This window comes from Lonchura striata, chromosome 3 (genome assembly GCF_046129695.1).
Source record: "Lonchura striata isolate bLonStr1 chromosome 3, bLonStr1.mat, whole genome shotgun sequence".
NCBI classification, from domain to species: domain Eukaryota; kingdom Metazoa; phylum Chordata; class Aves; order Passeriformes; family Estrildidae; genus Lonchura; species Lonchura striata.
This window is the reverse complement of record NC_134605.1, coordinates 82846948-82867142: the sequence shown is the minus strand read 5'-3', so window position 1 is coordinate 82867142 and position 20195 is coordinate 82846948. Positions and strand designations below refer to the sequence as shown.

The following is a 20195-nucleotide window of genomic DNA, read 5'->3' as shown; positions in this document are numbered from 1 at the left end:
GTGCCTTGGATGTAAGTAGTCTGATTTTTCTCAAAGTTTTGAAATGGAAAATGTGACACCATGAAAGAGAGAAGGAGATATTTAAGAGGGAAGACCCTTCTGGCTTTATGTTTCATTGTAGGCATGCATTTCAATCTTATTGATATTGAAAAGGACTTTGGGCCAGATGCCTTAGTGCAGACTTGGCTTGTTAAATGCACCCATCCTGCTTGGACTGTGTACCTGAGCAGCCGAGATCAGCCAGAGCATGTTGTCAGGGGACAGGCAAAATGCTGAATGCTAAACCCACAGTGCAGTAAAATTGTCCTTACAACCATTAGCCTCAGGTTTGTGTGCAATCCCTCAAGAGACCTTCACTGGGGTGCAGAAGTCCTATGCCATAAGCTAGTTTTTCAAAAACTGACAGTTAAATTAATATTTGGGATTGCTCTCACATAAAATGACTGGATTAAGGTACATGAGTTTCATTTAACGTTTCCAATTGTTGCTGAGTAGCAGCGACAATACAATGATGAAACATTGTCACTCTAAGTGCCCATAGAATTTACAGATTCATTGGGAAGCTAAAATTAGGAAAACAATAACTAGTGAGCTGTCCATAAAATACTCTCTTCACTCCCCATGAAATAACTACTAAATTTTATTAACACTAACCTTCTGGCCATAGTTTTTAAAGGAATTGTTAATAAGAGGGCAAAACCTCCTTTTAAACAGTAGGGGGGAAAAAAATCATTATTTTTTGTAACTGCAGCTGATACTGACTCTATTCCTTCTCTTCTACCCTGCCACATATCACCATTTAAATAATCTGCCTTTAATGCTTTCAGTCATGCATTCTCCTCAAGCAATGCTACTTTTTAAAATTATTATTATTGAAGCTTTGCAGTACCATGTAGGCATATTGTGAAGTTCTTCAAGATTTATTCAGCATAATTTTGATTTTTATTGTTTAATTTTGAAGTGTGTCTGATTCTAAAATGGTGAAGAAGATACAGGGATAGCTAGGTGTAGATATAAAAGGTATAGAACAGGGATGAGAATGGAACTTTGAGCTTATTTTGATTATTTAAGACAAGTTTAACCAGGGATTCAGCCACTGCTTAAGGCTACATATACATTTAGGAGAAAGGACTGAGATGTGTTAAAGTATTTTCCCAACTTCATTCCTTTCAATCTCTAGAAAGAGAAATTAAAACTATGGCAATTGTTATGGGAAGATGGAGCTTAGGAAATGAAATACTCAGCTATGAAGATGCCATTCATGAATAATGCTTTTTTATTTCTCAGTCAACCCCAGCAGGCTTTTCTGTGCCACTAATTCCCTGCTCCAACTCTGCTTGAAAACCCATTATTCCAAACTGCAGTGCAATAAAGGTGGTTATTAAAGGAATGTTTGACCCTGTATAAAATTTTGCTTGTAAAACTCTGTTATTGGCATCACTATTCTACAAATATTGTATACTACAATAATTTAATTTTAAAAAGTCTACCAACTGGTGAAGAATGAAAGAGAAGGCCAAACATGTAAATACAGTAAAATGAAGAAGAAAAGAAATATTTTGCATCCAGGCTTGGTTTAATCATGTTCCTACTGATGCATGTAATGATCTTACTGTTCTACAGAATGTAAGCAAAATTTCTGTATCCTTCTAATTTACACCTGGATATTATTGCTTGAAATTGAGTTTAGTTTTTTCCCCTACAGAATTTCATAGAAAGTTTAATTGAGAAAGAAATGCTAAGGACTTATGGGAGAAAAACTACATGTTATCTTCAACCAAAAGTCAGAAATTACTTGCGCATTGCAATCAAAACCAAAAAGTATATGACACCCCTGACAGGAGTTTAAGTTGTAAGTATTCATAAACATGAATCACATTCAGTTTAGTACAAACATTATTGCAAATATGTCTCCATTTAAGATTTTTATGTATTTTTGTTTGCTATTTTTAAACACTAGCGTTTTTCAAACTAACTGGCAGTTGAAATTAATATTGGCTTCAGTGCTATCTATGTAAGGCATCTCAAGATGGCTGAAAAAATCCAAGTTGAAAGGCCAAGCCCTGTCTATAGACAGAGATACAAAATTCTACTGAGATATGGAGCAGATGATGGAGCAGAGATGCAGTCCAATGCAGGTGGCATGAGTTTTTCTTTGACAAGGAACTGACTGAAAAAATTTCCAGGCTGAGGTCAAGTGGAGTCTTCTATGCTGGAGAATATTGAATTTTCCGAAGAGAGAAGATTAATAATTTAGAAAGTCAAAGTTTTAGTACCATTTGATCATAACACATTTTTTTTCAAACCCAGCATTGCTAGCATGACCAAGGATTTTTAATAAGTGAGGGAAATGCATTATTTAGGGAGTGTTAGTCTCAGCAGTGTCACTGCCTAATATTCATTCCAATTGGTCTACATGACATGTAAATTTCATTAGTCTCATTCATTTATGACATATCAAAGGTTAACCTTACAGTCCAGGCACAGAAGTCTGTACTATTTGTTTTAAAATATCCTTCTGATTATATTGTTGCAAAGGCCAGGGGTTTTAAATTAACTTTATGCAGGACAAGAATATATTTAAAATACACATTTAAAATTATTTGTGATACTGGCCCTTTAAATTATGAATTTATTTCTGCCTTCTATATTAGCCTTTATTAGACAATTAGAATTATTGCAGTCATGTCTAAAAACTGTAAACTGCCTCAAGTTTTTAGCCTTTTAGTTCTAAAGAAAATTAATTTTCTGGAACAAAGTGGAATTAGACCACATGCAGCAACACACATATATCCCTCCTGGAGGGAGAGCTCCTTCATGCACTGTAACAAAGAGGAAGAATTATGGGTGCTTTGTGGGCTAGACTACAAATTGTGACTGAACAACTGGTGGAGCACTGAGGTCTATTTTCCTGCTATTTTCATAGGTGCACAATGAGGTGTTACATTTCTTAATTATTATACATTATTATATTTTTTTTTCATTATACAAGAAGATTTGCATCTGGATAAACAAATTTTCTTAGCTGGAATATAAATTGTTTTCAGTACTTCACACAGTCATTTCAATGAGTCATTGGAATTACCAATTGAGTTTAAAGAAAGTTATCACTTGTTTTGGTTCATTTGTGTTGTGTATTTGGGGGGTCATGAATAAGAAATAATATTTGAAGGAAGAAAAGCTTAGCCTTAAAGTAAAACAGAAGTGGTTGGATAGCTTAATAATTTAAACAAGTCATGTGTTAAATTGGAAAAATAGATTGTGCTCACTTTCTCTCAAACTTTTTCGCTTGGATTAGTAATTTAATTTCAGCATTTCTAAGCATGTTTTGAAAATGTGATGTAGATTTTGTTCTATTCCAATTGCTCCTGCTGTTCCCAGCACAGAGACAGCTGGGAAGAATGCTGTCATTAAATTATGACAAGATGCTAGTAACTTTTTCTAATATGTTTAGAATTCCTCAGGAATACTTGGAGTAGGCAGTCCTAACTGATCAAAACTTTTTCTTCAATTAAACATATCCTAATATGGGCCTGCTGGAAGTCTTCTATTCACCCTCATCTTCAATTTATGGACAACTTTCAGACTATTGAATATTGCATAAAGTGCTTGAGAAAATGACATTGCTAGACCTACCAGTTCACTTCTCCAAACGTCAGGCAACCTTCAAAAATAAAACCTCCTTGCACATCTGAAGCAGCAAGAGACAAGCAGAAGGGCGCAGTGAGAAGCTGATGGGGAAAAATGTCAAGAAAATCCTGTCAGTTTATGATCCAAGAAAACACAAGAAAAACATAAAAATATTCAAGGGAACAGAAGAGCTCTTACCCTCTATATCCATCGATGTGAAAAAAATGGTGAGCATTCCTGGCACAACGAATGTGTAAATTCCAATCCTGGGAACATCCGGAGAGCTTCTTGCAAGAAACAAGGGGGTTTTCTTTTCTGTTACTATGTTGGTTATGCCAAATAGAAAATTGGGCTAAGCAAAGACAGGGCTTAGGCAGCTGAGGTTGAACCAGAGATGGAAAAAATCCACAAATATGCAGAACCCTGAGATTTTTTCCTAGAGATTCCTTTGAAATAAGACCGAGTGAAGAGTTTGCCACCTAATTAACTGTTGGGTAGCAGGATAACGTTAATGGGGACAACTCACAGCAGGTTTGTGAACATGAGATTAATTATGGCAATAATTAATGAGACTTTTGGCAGTTACACACATGGAGATGTGACCATCACATACTCCTTTATCAGTGGTTTCTTCTCACAGAAAAAAACCCCTGTGATAAACCCTGCAGAGTCTTTGTCTCTGAGAGTCCTTCTTGAAAGCCTGAGGATGACCCAGGCTCCTCAAACTGAGATGCAGTATGTCTGAGTAGCTGAAGGACTTCACTGCTAGCTTTGCTTTGTTTTGAAATAACTTCTCCAGAAATAATGCTTCCTCCATGATGGCCAGGACTTTGGGACAAACATTTACCTGGACTATACAATTTGTTAGTGGCTACAATTAAAACAAATTCAAATTAAATTTCTCCTTACTGTTTAGGAAGCCAAATATTATTGTTTGTTTTACTGCTGAAATTTTCTTGGTTTTTGAAATAACATCTGTCTAGTACATAAATAATTTGCCTTTTGAATTTTCATACTGTCACAGGAAGACTGCAAAGAGAAGAAATTTAACTATACAGTTAAATATACAGAAGAAATGTTAATGAATTTTAGCTGCAGAAGGGGAAAAATGTGAAGAAGAATGCTAGAGAAAAGTGATCAGGTATCATCTCACACAGTAGGGGGAAAACCAGCTTTTTTTTTTTTTGCACTGGTTGTAAATGGAAAATAGAAATATACAACATTTTAAAGGTACTACAGCAAAGAAAAACCTTTCTGAGGTGTCGGATGTTGTAATAGTGACATCTGATGCAGACATTTCAGAACTTTTTAATAAGTGCTCTGGAACTTTGTGCCACAGGCTTTCTTCTAATTCCATAGTGAAACCTCAGAACACTAGGGTTACTTTAAGGACAGCTTGGCATCTTCCTGCTGGCTCTGGACTGCTGCCATCACCGTGTGGCCAGCACGGTGCTCCAATCCCCACTGGCTGCCCAGGGACCATCCTGCTGTGCAGAACTGCACATCACAGCTCTGTCTGACAGAGGCCCCACGCCTGCTCCTGCCTCATCCCTCCCGCTGGCTGCCCACGCCTGCCACATCCCATTCTTCCATGGCTTCAAAGGACATCTCTCACGGACTCTACATCCCTCACCTCTTTCTGCTCACCTTTCTCTAGGTGTTGTATGCAGAGCTTTGCTCATATTTATGTGTGTGAGGCTGAGGCTGATTATCTTTCTGGGAGATGTGAAAGACATTTTATTATTACTTGCTCAGTGACCTCAGGCAGGCACAGTTAAAGTAGTTGGTGTAGGATGCAGACATTTAATATTCAGGAGCCTGCAATGCACACATGTGACAGCCAATGCAATAAAGCCCATCTCTGAAACATAGCTAATACCTAAAAGAACCTCAGACTATATTATTTTTGGTAGCCAATTTTTCCTTTCATGAAAAAGAAGAGTGAATTTAGATTTCTTCTAGATGAAGAAAATGTTGTCCATCTTCTGGACTGAAGGGTGGGGATATGGCTGGAAACGAATACAGTAGAATTTCAGACAACTGTTTAGACCCTAATCCCCTGTCCAACCTTATACAGCACTGCCTGAGTAGTTCCTGCTATTTCACATCAATAACAGTTTAAAGACTTTTTTTTTCTCTAATGTTACTAAGAAAAGCAGCTATGAAATGCAGCCAGGAACAAAGTGTGAAATATTCCGTACCAGGTAGGTTCTGCTTGCCATATTAAAATTAATAGTAATAACAATAACATTGCTGACATTAATAAAACCTGAATTTCCAGATTGAATTCCATCAGTTCCCATGAAATACACAATATATCAGGAAATAAAAGATTACAGGAAATACCGTACACACAGGACTGCCAGAATTGAAAAAGGTTTTTAAAAGGGAAAAAGTTTTAAAGAGTATACATTTAAAAAACTCAATAAATAGGTTTTCAACATCTCCCCTGACTGTTAGGCATGCAGTATGCTTTGTGTACTATATGCTTTTAAGAAAATATAAAAAGCGGCAGCTTTGAGTCATTACTAACATGGCACCCCTACTTTTTAGACAGGGAACAATTTTTTTTTTTTTCCTCCTGCTACTCAGCTGCAGAAATAATGATGGAATTCTTATACTTTGGGGCTTGTTTCAGACATAACTTTTGTTCAACAAGGAGAAACAAGATAGGATGCCTTATTTTGGGGTAGGCTTTGTTTACAGCTCTAGATTTTGTTCTGTTTTGCAGCTTGGCAGTTTCTAACCTAAATATGCAGCAAATAATTTCTTAAGGGGTGAGTGCAAATAAGTTAAAGGTTCTCTCTCTGCTTCTTCCCTTCAGTCATTTGGAGCTCATAGGCAAGAGGAATTTAAGAAATTAAGAAATTGGAAAATAGATATGTGACTTTATGCATTTTTTATTACATCAAGTCCCTAATGCAATGAGTGAATAGAATAAAAAATGCATGACTTTCCTCTCCCTGCAAATGTAGCACTTTTCCACAGTTATAATGAATGTTATTTGAAGGTATGCTATGCTTTTATCAGCAGCACTACAAGACTTCTCAGCATGCATTTCAAAATAGTTGCATGTAAGACTTTTCATCATAAACATTATTTTCAGGAACATTTGACAACTGATTCTTGTAAGAAGTGATTTTTCTAAACTTTAAGTCACTCTGCTAATCATAAAGTATTTGCTTTTCTCACATTTCTGAAATCTCTGTATAAAGGGAAGATTGTAGAACGGGAAATTTATATTCAGTGCATTATCTACGATGAAACAACATGACCATGAAATGTGCTGTGCTCTTCCCAGTTGGGGATTAATGGTTGTGCGTTCCCAGGTGGGGTTGTGTGCTCCCAACTGGCACCTTTTATATCCTCCACTCTCTAAAATACTGATGTAGTGATTTGCTTGACCCAGACGGACAATCCCACAGGCTGTACGGTAAATGGAGATTCCCCACTCTCACGCTTCTGCCAGGCAGGCCCATTGTGAAGGATTGTGAAGGATGTTATCACCATGCAGACAGTGTTTCCAATCAGCTCTGCAAACTTCCCTGTTTGCCTTTACAGGATGTGGCCAGGCAGCAGGGATGAAGGTCCTTTCCTGATGGTTTTGGACATGCTGGATAAGGAAGAACATCTTGAAAGGAGGAGGAGGGTTCACTCTTCTCACTTCAAGAGACTTCTGGAGCACAGGAGGGACATGAAAGGCCAAGGCCTGGGCAACGAGGGAGATGGTTGGGCTGGGACAGAGTAGAACCTCCTATGGGAGCAGGGAACTTAGCTGCAGCAGGGAGCAAACTTACAGGCTTTGAGCATGACATCCTTGGACATCCAGAAACACCAAGAGTGTTGAGTGTCGTTGTGCAAGCTAATGCATGTTGTTGGAATTTTGCCCTGAATTTGCCTTTTGTTTGTTTTCCTCTGCATATTTCTTTAGTATTGCTTAGAAACTATGTGGGGACATCAAAGAATCCTGCTGACTCCTATGATGTGTTTACCTGCCCTCTGTTCTTCTTTTGAGAGAATCAGTCAAAAATCTGAGACAAAGCAGATATGAATATTCATCCAAGAACTAATTCCTCCCTTGTGCCTGTAGTGATCTCTGGCATCTTATACAGGAAGCACAGGCTTTGAAGTGTAAATAAAATTTAAGTTTACTGACCTAACACTGAGATGGTAAGGCATGGGAGCAGGACTGGAGAGGGAGCAGACAGGAGCTGGGACAGCTGGAGGGCAACTCCTCCTAGTCATGGCTATTCCTACTTTGCCAGTGGAGGCTCCTGCCCTGCACAATTCAGTTACCTGCACACAGTGGCTTGTATGGATTTGTAGCTGCTGGAGGAGGTGATGGAACCAGTAACCTTACAGATATTTTGCTGTTTTGGGGGAAAACCAAAATTACTTGTGCTCTAAATCTGACCCCACTATCTTTGTCTGAACTTCCTTTAGTCTGCAGGGTCAGCTTTGGGAAAGGCGTCTATCATGTATTTTTCATTTGAAAGGCTCCATTATCCAGACTTTTCTCCACATACATACATACATTCATGTATATATATATATATATATATATATATATATATATATATATATATATCCTTTTTTCTTTTATTTTGTATTTTTCGTCATATACATGGGTGCCTCCATGACTACTGCATGGATAAAATGGAATAAACAAATACAGAAAGCAGAAATTAAAAAAAAAATCACATTAATCAGATCTGTAGATATGTAAGCTTTTCTGATCCATGGTACTCTTTGCTTGGAAGAAACTGTGTCGTGTTACTCTTGCTGCTACCATCCACAACTGCCAGTAGAGCCCAAAGTAATTTACTTTCCATGTTCTAAGTACCAAATTTTTTATGTTAATCTGGAACTTCCTTTTTTTTGCCTGACATGTCTTTTTGCTCTGCCTTTTTGAAAATTTACCATAATGCTCTGTACAAAGTGTTCCTTATCCTTCGGCATTTGTTGTTGGGTTTGACAACCTTGAATTAAGGTGCATGAGCATTGTGCTGAAGAGACCATCAGAAATGTACATTTTTCACCTTTGGTTGTGAAGGAGAATTTTCTATCACAATGGAAAGGAATGCTTACTGCTCTGACACGTGACTGTATGTGCCACAAGAGCTGCACCTCTCCTACTCTCACACACAAAAATCTCATGTGTCTTACCTTGTCCAGACAGGCTGTCTTGGTCGACTTCCTTGAAAGGAGGTTCTGTTATATCAGTCAGGTCTTGCTTCTTGTCAGCTTCCTTCTCCACCTCTCCAGCAGGCAGGAGAGGGGGTGTGGTGAAACTTCCTGCGGTGGCCAGCTCCACTGGAGACTCATAGCCACCGGTGAGTAAGTCTTTGCCAGCAGAGTCATCTGCTGGGGGAGGCAAATAGGAATCCTCTGATTTTGGAGGACTGCTGGTGCTACCCAGAGCACTGAAAGGCACTGTGAAACTTGGGTGGTCGGTAGCAATAACTTGGGTGTATGGATATCTGTCCTGAAATGGTTCTCTGGAGGGTTTGGTAGGAAAATCAGGTTCAGATGTAATAAAATTATTAAATTCTTCAGGGATACTGATTTCTTCACTTAGAGCAGGGCTTTCAGTTGTAAATTCATCAACAAATACATCTCCTCTTTGATCCACTGTTGCTGGACTGGGATAACCTAGTGGGAGTTCCTCCTAAAAAAGTTTTTAAAAAGCAGCATTCATTGTTATGTTTGAGTTTCATTGCTGAAAAGGCAATAACCTTTAGCTACATGAGTTAGCAAATAGCTAAGTTAACATGGAATCATATTATGGGTTGGGTTGGAAGGGACCTGACAGCTCATCTCATCACAATTCCCCCTGCCATGATAAGTGATATCTTCCACTAGACCACATTGCTCAATGCCATATCCAAACTGTCCTGGAACACTGCCAGGGCTGGGGCATCCTTAGCCTCCTCAGGCACCCTGTGCCTGTGTCTCACCATCCTCACAGTAAAGATCATCTACTGCATATCTAACTTAAATTTTCCATCTTTCAGTTTGGAAAAGCATCCTTGTCCTGTTACTAGAGATCCTGACAGGATCTGTCTGACAGATTCCCTCTCCAGCCTCCCTGTAGTCCCCCTTCAGATATAGGAAGGCTGCTACAAAGTCATAGGATGTGTAAAATGTTTGACATGTGCATTTGATCCTAATCACAGTTCCTGTAATTTTAAAAGCGGTCAAACACAGATGACCTTAACTAGCCCTCTAAACTGCTCTCTTTCTGTCATTAAGATGTACTACTGAACTGATGAGACACTGTTTACTTTGTAATTAAATCTGCAAACCATAATCAAACTGTAATAGTCACTTGTAAATGCTCTAAGCAATATCTCTGTTGCAGTAGACCAACACAACATTCATCCTTACAGAATGTACAAAAAGCACATGTTATTATAGCATAAGAAACTTTTTGTATGTTTATCTACCTCTTAACACTATTTCATTTCTTTTCTCGTGGAGAAATAAATAAACATGAAAAATGTTATTAACCTACCAAATCAGGGCCTGCCAGAGGAATAGTGACCACACCTTGGATATCATTGTCTAAATCACTAGGTGGTATAACAGTTTCTGCAAAGAAAATCAAAAACATTAGCGAGAGAGAGAGATAGCACAGAATACTGCAGCACCAGCACACTGAAAACTGATCAAAACACATAAACTCAGTTAAAAAAAAAACAGTACTAAAATGTTCTCCATCAAAAAATTTTTGGCTTTAGTGCCCAAGTTGCTCCTTTCACCTCTCAGAGATCTTAAAAGTACTTGCATGCAAGCTGTTCTTCTAAAATTGGTTATTAGAATTAACTACTGGGAGAAAGTTGATTAAAACATTTATATTGAGGTATTCTATATAAATTTTTTTCTTGGGACTTTTCCTTTACATTATAATAGGACACTTTACCCTTATAGAAAGTACTAGTTCAACTAAATAACTTTTTTTTTGGCAGGAAAATGCCGCTGTTTGCAAATGAAACACTGTAGCTAAAATTAGGTATGGGTTTTGAGGTTGTTTCAGTAAATATGCATATGAAAAAATATTTCAAATTATTTTTCCCCCTTCTTAGCACATCTCTGCAGAAGTAGTTTGTTAGCTTTGCAAAAATAATTGATGAACTAGAAAGGGATATTTATTAGCTGGATCACTGATCAGGATGCAGACCTTCAGCTTCTGCTGGAGGTTTTCACACACAGCTTGTCTTCTACACTCCCTCTGTGTTTCAGAGTATGAGTGAAACACATCTTTACTGATTTTATCTTTGGATCAAATGCTGTTTAAGGTGTCAATCTCTCTGATGTTTCTGAGAGGTTAGATGGATTGTTTACAACCAAGATAGAGCTTTCAGAAAGCTAATCTGATGTTAGAGGCAGATCTCACTTTTTTTCCTTGTTAAAGAAAGGAGAGTGTCCATACTGGAGGTTAAAATGATACAGTGAATACTTGCAGTATTTATTTTATTTTTCTTCTCTTAATGATCTTAGTGCTTGAAAACTAAAAAAACAAGAAAAAAATCTTCTAATATGGTTGCAAGTTAGGCTGTATAAAGGCACATTTTATTATAAAATTTAACTTATTTCAACACCAAGGAGAATGGATTATGTCAGATGAAAATAATTTGTTAGAGAAGCAAAGGACACCTTATTAAAATTGCATCAGTTTGGAAAGACAAGATTCAGGCTTGTGCCTGGCACCTGCCACCTGCTTTACTGACCATCAGTGAACTGAAGTGTTCCAAGGTCCACTGGCAGGGACTGGTCTTCATGGAGTGCAGTGGCAACCAGCTGCTGAAGGTCTGTTACTGTCAGTTTAGTTGCTGATATTTCCCTCTCTTCAACTGGAGAAATTGGTATTTTTTCACTTTCAACCTTGTTCGATCCAATAGTTGAGACGTCATCTGCTGTGCCTTTGGTTTCTGAGCCATCTCTCTCAAAGTTCACCACGTATCGAGCTATTGTGCTGCTTGATCTGCAAGGGGGAAAGGTGAAAATGCCCAGAGCAGAAAAATCAATCACTGGCTGAGAAATGATTTTACACACAAACAAACAAATGTGCAACCATAACATATTATCTTCTGTAAGAGTAATGCAAATTTACTTCTTTCTAATGAGACTGTCACCTTCAAATTAATTTTCATTCACCTAACTACCTTTTTTTCCATGAATAATTTCTAATAAAAATTCCCACATTGAAGATAATTGCAAAAATCTTCTAACGTAATCTGATTTAATCTGACTACTCAGAATCTGTAGAACTGGTAACTGGTAATGTAGTCTGAAGTCCTTGACTACTGATTCAAACAGCTATAAAGGCATGCTGGAGTTATTAGAACCCATAATCACACATTAATTATTCAGGAACCTATGAAAAGAGATTAGATAGTGCATAAAACTGCAGATAAGCAAAAATCTTATCACAAGAGACAATTTTTTTGCTCTTTTTCAAAGAACAGCAAGCTAATGTGGCAAGCAAATCACTTTTTCACAATGGGAGTTAGCTTTTCAGAGTCCCAGTGGGTGTGTATGGCTTCTTCCTAGACATTAATGTTTAACAGAAGTCTCAAATATTTACCACTTTTAATACATCATTTTCTATACACGTTAAATTCACCTAATTAAATGAAAAATAGTGAGTTCATTGTAAACATTTCTATTCCACTATGTTACTTTTTTTAGAATATCAAATAACTATAGACATAAGAATTTAACTTTTATCTAGTGTGTGCTATATATTTGCATTTATATGACATTGCAAGAATTCAGGAAACCTATTAGAAAATTCTGCCTTTTAAAGCATGAACAAAGAGAAATTCTGGGAAACTGCTAGACAAATTATTCCCCAGTAGCACTTTATGGCAGCAACAACAATGGAGTTTGTAGCTGTTTGTATTACCGGTGAAAATCTCCCTGCATTTTATCAAGCTAGTAACTGGTCTCTTTGCTATTCTATCTGGCTTGATAATAGAGATAACAAATCAAATTCTACATACTTACTGGAAATATTGTGTACATGGGAATACAGCTAGGAAACAGCATATCAAAAATGAAAATTTGTATATAAAGGTTCCCTACTTATTTTTCACTTTCAGTATATGGCTGATATAAATCTTTAGTCATATAAATGTGAATTTTCTTAGGTCAAACATTTTCTTTTCTTCAGAGACATCCTGATAAAATTTGATTATATGAAACATTCTGATTGAAGTTAAAGGTGTCCCTGACACTTTATATCACAGATTTTGTACTTAGGCAGAACACAGCCAATTCACTTTGTCACATCAAGATAATGGCATTTACAGATTTATCTATGCACATCATAAAATTATTATTATTAATAATTATTATAATTAATCTATAAATTATTAATGATAGAAAGATTACCCATCTTTCTCCTTCTTCTGTCTTCATATCATCACAGAATAAAGAATGTGAGAAAGGATTGCAAAAGAAAGAAAAACAAGGATTCATGTTTACTGGTAAATCACAACAATATTTTGACAATTTATCTTATCTTCTATGTGGCATCTATAATTTTTATCTCTGTGTGAAACTGACAATCTACTCTCCATCAGTTCACTTTTCCCTTCCAAACAATGGGAATCGCTGTGGTTTGCAAGGGGAAACAGGAATTTTACTTTACCATGGCAGTCTGAAATATCAGCTTTCCTATTTCTGTCATCAAATGGTGCAGTTTGAGCCTTGTCATTGCTAATCTCTGTGGTGGCAATGGGCACTTGTGGCAGTACTTTCCATGATCAGTTACCACCCATGATGTCTACTCAGACTGTAGTCACAGGGGTAACTTGAAGCATTAATTACCTCTGGAAGACATGCCTGTGTTGACCTTCTACATATAATGCCCAGTTTTTTCCCTGGTGAGTTCTCCAGAATACCTATGATGTTGTCTTCATTGCCTTGTGGGAAATGCTGCTAAAATACGTAGCACTATAGCCAAGGGAGAATGGACAGCAACACCCATCTTTGCTGAACTGTAACTCCCTAAGCTTCCTAAATTACTGGATAATGGGAATCAATCAAATTTTTCCACACTGATGAATGTTCTTTCATACCAGCAAAGTCCAAGATATGAAACCAAAATGGATCCCAGACCTTCTGGAATCACAACTAAACAAGGTTAGATATTGCAAGTTGTAACTATGACATGCTACTACATATTTTCTCTGCTTGTACCGTAGTAGGCACCATTTTGTTTTATTATTTTTATATAAAAAACCAAGGAACTAATTTTCAGACTATTTTGCTCTTCTCTCTCCTTCTTCCCAGTAATTTTTGCAGAGAGAAATGCTAAGAAGAAGGATGTTCTTGTCTAAAATTGCATTGCAATATGAGTGTTTGTCAACATTTATTAAATATTGCTAGAAGTACTGAGTGTTCCTGATGCTGTGCGATAAGACCACATAAAGTTGTTTTCTTTCTCTGTTTTTTTTTCCCTTTTGCAGTTTCTTGCTATTAGTTATTTGTTTTTCATTTGATTCTTTGTGCAATGTCCTCCCCTCCCCTATAGATTCTCTATTGAAAAGGTACACAAGAGGTTGTGTTAGTAGTAAGCACACAAGGAAGCTAAAACTAAAAGAAATGGCAAGACAGAGCACAAATTTAATGAAAAAGTGAAACTTTTAAAATTGTTTGAAAGGCCTGAGAAAGAACGACTGGAAAAGTTTTATATGTATGAACACGTATCCTCCTGCAACCCTCTATTGCCAAGGCACCTTCATTGGGACTTATGAAGGGCAACAAAAAAGTTGTCACCTAAATAATCACGCTACTAACTCTCTTCATCTTGTCATTTAAAAAATTTCTTAATACAGGGTTGTTAAAAAACAATTAAAAGAATTTATTGTGTCCTTCAAGCTTCAGAGAATCAAAGCTATTTTTGCTAATTCAAAACCTCATATTTTTACTTGGGATGTATCTGCACTTCCTGTCATATTGTCCCTATGATATTCCCATGAAATTTCTTTCTGTTTACAGCAATATGCACCCCACTGTTCTACAACTCTCTTCCTTTTTGAGGACCAGAAGGAAGAGGAGAACCCTAGGACCCAACAAAAAGGAGAGCCCCGTTTTCTTACTTACTTGAATCCTAACACACGTATTTCTTTGAATCCTGGAAGTTTCTCAAATATTTTTTTCATCTATAGAAAACCACAAAAACATATCAGCATAAGATCACAAGTTGACTACCTAGACACTATTTTTCATATTTCAGAAAGAGCTTTAGGAAACAGTCTCGACTGTGCTCTTTTGGGGATCATAATTGCTCAGCTTAAACACAATATTTTCTTTGTATATACTTGTTGTATTACCTGTTAATAGGCAAGAAGAAGCACAAAATATTGCTTTTCTTAGTAATGTAATTATGCAAACAAGTGATAATCTATTTCATAACACAGCAAGTAAAACAACATTAATCAAATGTTTTTCTCATTTTCAGCAGTTTTGATTAATGAATAATTTTGTGATTCAAGTCACCTGTAAATTGTTAATTATTTAGAAATATTAAGCAACTGCAAATGGGTTTAGATTATCTGACAAATCATTTAGAAATTAAACAGTTTTAACTGTCTTGTACAAACAGAATAACATTTTAAATTCTAATGTTAATAATAGTACAATTACATGGTTTTGAATAGAAGAGGCATTACATATGTACTATACAATGTCTGCAGGCACTTCTGTCTGAGGGTAATACTGAAAATCTTCAGAGAAAACATTCTTTGACAGCTCTGCCAATGCATCCTTCACCATTTTTCTACACATATCTGGAACTGAACCAGGAAAATGTAATATCTTCCACTAAGGAATGCACGTGAAACTGATGAGAGGCTTTAGTTAATTTTACTAAGAAAACCTTTTGGGAACCTCAAGTCATTAACCTCAAGTCATTAGTGAACATTCAGTAAATATTATTAACTGTATGAAAATAAGAGAGATGTTCCAGTTCTTACGTAAACCACAGTAATGCGCAATGAGTGTATGTCCTTTGAAGAATAGTTCAGACAACAGTAGCTAATTACTTTTAACATTTATATTACATTTCTCATTAGATTTATTGTAGAAATTAAATTATGACAAAGTGCTGCCCACGAATTCCTGATTAAGTCTGAACAAAATTCCTAAAGTTATTCTGTTCATCCATGATCTGAGGTTTCTACTGGTGTCAAAGACGTTGGCTTGTCAGCTTGTCAGCTGGCTGAATAGATCCTTAAATGAGGGGATAAGCTGATACTACACATGAAGGAAACATGGAGGTCTTGAGAAAAAAGGAATGACCTGTTTAAAGTGAGGGCAGTAGATTCTAATCCTATTTTGTGGTGAAGATAATGTCATAGTATGAATCTCAGCCAAGAGAGTACAAAGTCAGCATTTTTTTGCATTCACTATGCGTCCCTACCTGTAGCTGAAATTTAGCAGCTAGTTGTTGGTACTCTGGGGAGTTGGGGTCACTAAGTTCAGCTGTGTACTCCTGATCAGTGAGAGTCACACTGAATTCCACCATTTGCTCCACAGGCAGTTCAGGGACTGCATTTGTTCCCAGCTCCTGGAAAAGAAAAGGAAAGGACAAAAAGTGTAAAAATAAAACTAAGCGATTTTCCCCCTCCACAATTCTGTATTTAATAGGAAGAAATGTTCCTGTTTAAACCCATTTCCAAAATAACTTTCTGAACTACATTCCACAAAAGGTGAAAGTTTCTAGGTATATCTGTTGGCTTAATTCTTCTGTATTTGCAAGCAAGTTTCTATTACTTGAGAGGTAGCTTGAAAGTTGCCTTTGACATGCATAAATGAGACAAAGCCTTTCTTGTGAAGACAAAATCAAGCCCTTCTTGCAGAGACTGTTACCAAGTCTTAGTTCCACCATCCTAAAGTCACACAGCTATTTCATGTTCAGAGGTTTGCATTTGTTGTTTTGCTGATAATAAAATGAAATTATCCTTACCCATGATACACCTTTCTTACTCAGTTGACTTTGCTGCTATTAAAAGTTGTGGTACTTTGTTTGCTATTTCCCAACAGTATTTGCGGCTTTTCCCTCCACTGTGAGGCCACATGTCTGTGCTGAGACCACTGCAGCCAGGACAGGGAAAACAGCAGCCCCATCCTTTCTCAGGGGTGTTAGTGGGCAGAGGGGCAGTCCCAGTGCCCTGCTGCATGGCTGCTCTCAGGAGACAGCAGTGGAGAACCCTCTGACAGATGGCTGGGCAGAAAAAGGCAAGGAAGACCCAGCCCTATCTCCTAGGTTGTGGAAAGCACAGCAGGTATTCTTTTTTGGCATTACTTAATGAAAAGCAACTTTACAAAATAGTGCAAAATAGGGAACAGGCCCCTACTTAAAATAATGAAACCTGCCCAAAAACACATTGCCATGTTTTGTGCTTTCTACTACATACTCAAACAGCATCATACCCTACTCCAGCATAGAACAGATGCTATAAAACCCCTTCAGTCCTGCTAGCTGAAACAGAGAGGAGCACTTGTTGCTTTTAAGCACTGTCTATAAGGTTTCGCCCTCTTTCCTGTTAGCTGAGCTGAAAAGGAAAAGGTGAGTGAAAAAGTGGGTAGGAACACAGGCTGCCCTCACCTTCACAGGAGTCTTTGTGTCATTGAAAATCTCATTGAGCAATGTGCTGTTAGGTGCAGACGGAGAGATGGGTGTGCCAGGAGAGCCTGCGGGGTGGGGGAAAGAAAGAAAAGTCAGGAAAGAATGGCTTGCACATCAAAAGTCTTCCCCTTTGTGTGTTTGTCAGGGATCAGCTCACTGGAACAGCTTTCCCTGAGGAGGGTGTGCTTGAGCACAAGCCTGTGCCAGTGGAAGGCGGCCATGACTTAGGGTGTGGGTAAATCTCCTGCAGTTTATACAATAAACAAGCTTTCCTCCAAGTCAAACATTAGTGGTGTGGCATGTGTGTGACTGAAGGCAAAAATGGCACTGACTGCATCAATGTAATTGTGTGAGTTAATAATATTTGGTCATTTCCTGTCATGCCACATCATATGTCACCAAGTGTCTAGGCTTAATTTTGCCAATTGAGATCTTTGTCCCTATGACAGCCACGTTTCTCTAGGGCTCAATTTAAAATAACAAGAGATGTTGACAGAGTTTTCCACCTAGAGGCCAAATTACCATGCTGGAAGTCCTTCCCAATAAAATTCTGTAATATTTCTTAAGAATATATGTTCAGGATGGTTTCTCCTTGAACCAAAATTATGATATTTACAGATTTTTATCACTGTGTGAATTGCTAACATTATTTTAAAGATTTGAAGTACACAACAGGCCTAATTGTAATAATTGGATCAATTTATTGTCTTGGCATCACTCTGACTCTCTTGCTTGTCAGTCTTTATTTGCCTTGCTTGCTTATTTTGGTTAACAAAATGCAGCAGTTGACATTCTAAATGGTATTTTTTAGCTGAAGAAAGATTGACACTATATTATATGTTTGAAACTAGGTAAACACATACATTTGAAGACAAACTTTGAATGCAACATTTGAGCAGCAAATAAAGAGATAAAAAAATTATTCTCAGAGATTATGTTGCCTAAACATTTTCTTTCCACTGAACTTGTCATGCTTCAACAACATTTGTTAAATTATAGCCTTCTAAGACCTTCTAAGAATCATTTACCTTAGCAATTTTATTTAACAGGCAGACACAGAACAAGCAGATTTCATTTTACCTGTAGAAATGGAGGGAATGTCTTCCACCTTTTTGCCTCCTGTTTTCTCTGCTGATATTTCATCTTTCCTAGCAATCCAATAGAAATGAGTGATTTAATTATCTGCATATTGTACCGTCAATGACAGAAGTGTAAAAAATCCAAAAACATATAGAAATGATTCCTATATTAAGTGTAGTTTAAATGAGAGAAGTTATCACATTTTGTGACCTGATTAAACAGGCAGTAGAACAGCATAAGGACTCCCAATCCTGTCATGAATCTGCTCATGAGGTTTTGTGACAGATTTTATCAATGCCACCAGAGGGATGGGATCACAGAGATTAAATCAGTGCATTGGGTCTATTTTTTTGGTTTTACTCTTGGAAATCTTTGAAGGGTTGATCACTGTCTAAAACAGAAGCAAAGCTTCTTGTACATCATCTATATCAACCTTTGTCTTCTTTAAGGTAGTTCAGTGAGTGCTTTGCAATTCTTCTAATTTTAGAGCCAATGGACATTTCAGGTTCCAGGTGTGTTTCATATGGTGTGGTGTGAGAAAAATAGTGGGTGGGCTTATTTTTCAGTTGTCAGCCTGCATAATTATAGTATCAAATCAGATTCCTGAATCCAGATTACTTTGAGATATAGGAATGTTAGTGTTTGCTTCTGGATGTAATACTCATAGGTTAATGTGTACCATGATCCCAAAGGAGGACAGCTAAAAACTCCTGCAAGAATATAGTGAGTATGATGTATCACAGGATTTGATTTGGTTTTGTTGATAATTATTTTCTGGTTTGAATTTTACAGTCACATGGTGATGAATATATTTTTAATAGCTACTGTTAGCTTGCTTGAAAAACAGAAATAGTATCTAAGTACATAAAATAGATGTATTAAATATTCTTTTACTTAGAATACAAATTATTCTAGATCCTTAAAAACCAAATTGTTATATAATTTGTAGCTTTGGGGAAAATTTAGGTTCTTAGAATAGAAACTTTTAAGGGATATTTTGAGATTTTTCTCTCCTGAAATTAGGGAGTAAAGTATAATTCCTCAAAATTTCTATAGTGCATACAGATTTGTATGCACTATAGAAATTTGTATTGTGAGTATTTGTGAAATTTGCATTATGAGTATTTGTGAAAACTGGTATGAATGAAAGAAATAAGGGCACTGCAAATGTGTGGTGTGGTGTTAACTGTGACAGCATAAAGCTTCTAGCATAGACAGAAAAGGTGTCCTGAGCTACAGGAACAACACAGATGTTTCATAACATAAATAAAGAACATGAATGAATGACAACTGATTTACCACCTCCTCTGGATACCTTGTGTAATGAGAACTAAAGTATTATTTGTAATGTTTTCACAATGTTAACAAGTTATGTGTTGTATCTATACTTGGAAACTGATTTCTCTACATGAAATCCACAGAAGAGACAAAATATTTTCTAGGCCACACAGTAGCAAAGATGAAGCCCAACCATGCATAATCATTGCTGTCTGTATTTCCAGCTAAATACAAGAAATTTCATGGAAATTCACCTTCAGTATTATGTCTGGGGAAAACAGTACTGTTCACAGAGAACCTAAGATCTCTGAGATCAGTCACTTCATGCCTTGCTGCTGCTGCTTGCACTAGGATGAATGAAAAGGCCTCCCTTTGGACTTCCAGGGCCCTACATTATTAAAAATATGTCAGATCTCCCATGTCAGAATGAACTAAGATACATAGGACCTCTGTGATCTGGAGACAGTGTTACCTATGAATGGAAAAGATTATTTGCGTGAAAATCTCTTGAAAATCAGAGAAAACTTGAAGGATAAAGCCATTAATCAGTAATCGTGGATAATGATTG

At 37.0% G+C, this 20195-nt stretch overlaps 1 protein-coding gene across 1 annotated transcript in view; it reads right to left on the bottom strand.

The window, feature by feature from the left end:
• The window catches only part of IMPG1 (interphotoreceptor matrix proteoglycan 1), a 53729-nt gene that overhangs the window by 16897 nt on the left and 16637 nt on the right, over positions 1-20195 (bottom strand). Inside the window, exons 5-12 of the mRNA XM_021554259.3 lie at positions 18350-18417; positions 17249-17334; positions 16061-16207; positions 14743-14801; positions 13027-13047; positions 11361-11614; positions 10145-10221; positions 8797-9298 (exon numbers count right to left, since the gene is read on the bottom strand). Coding sequence (XP_021409934.2) covers positions 8797-9298; positions 10145-10221; positions 11361-11614; positions 13027-13047; positions 14743-14801; positions 16061-16207; positions 17249-17334; positions 18350-18417 — 1214 coding nt within the window. The remainder of the gene's footprint in view (positions 1-8796; positions 9299-10144; positions 10222-11360; positions 11615-13026; positions 13048-14742; positions 14802-16060; positions 16208-17248; positions 17335-18349; positions 18418-20195) is intronic.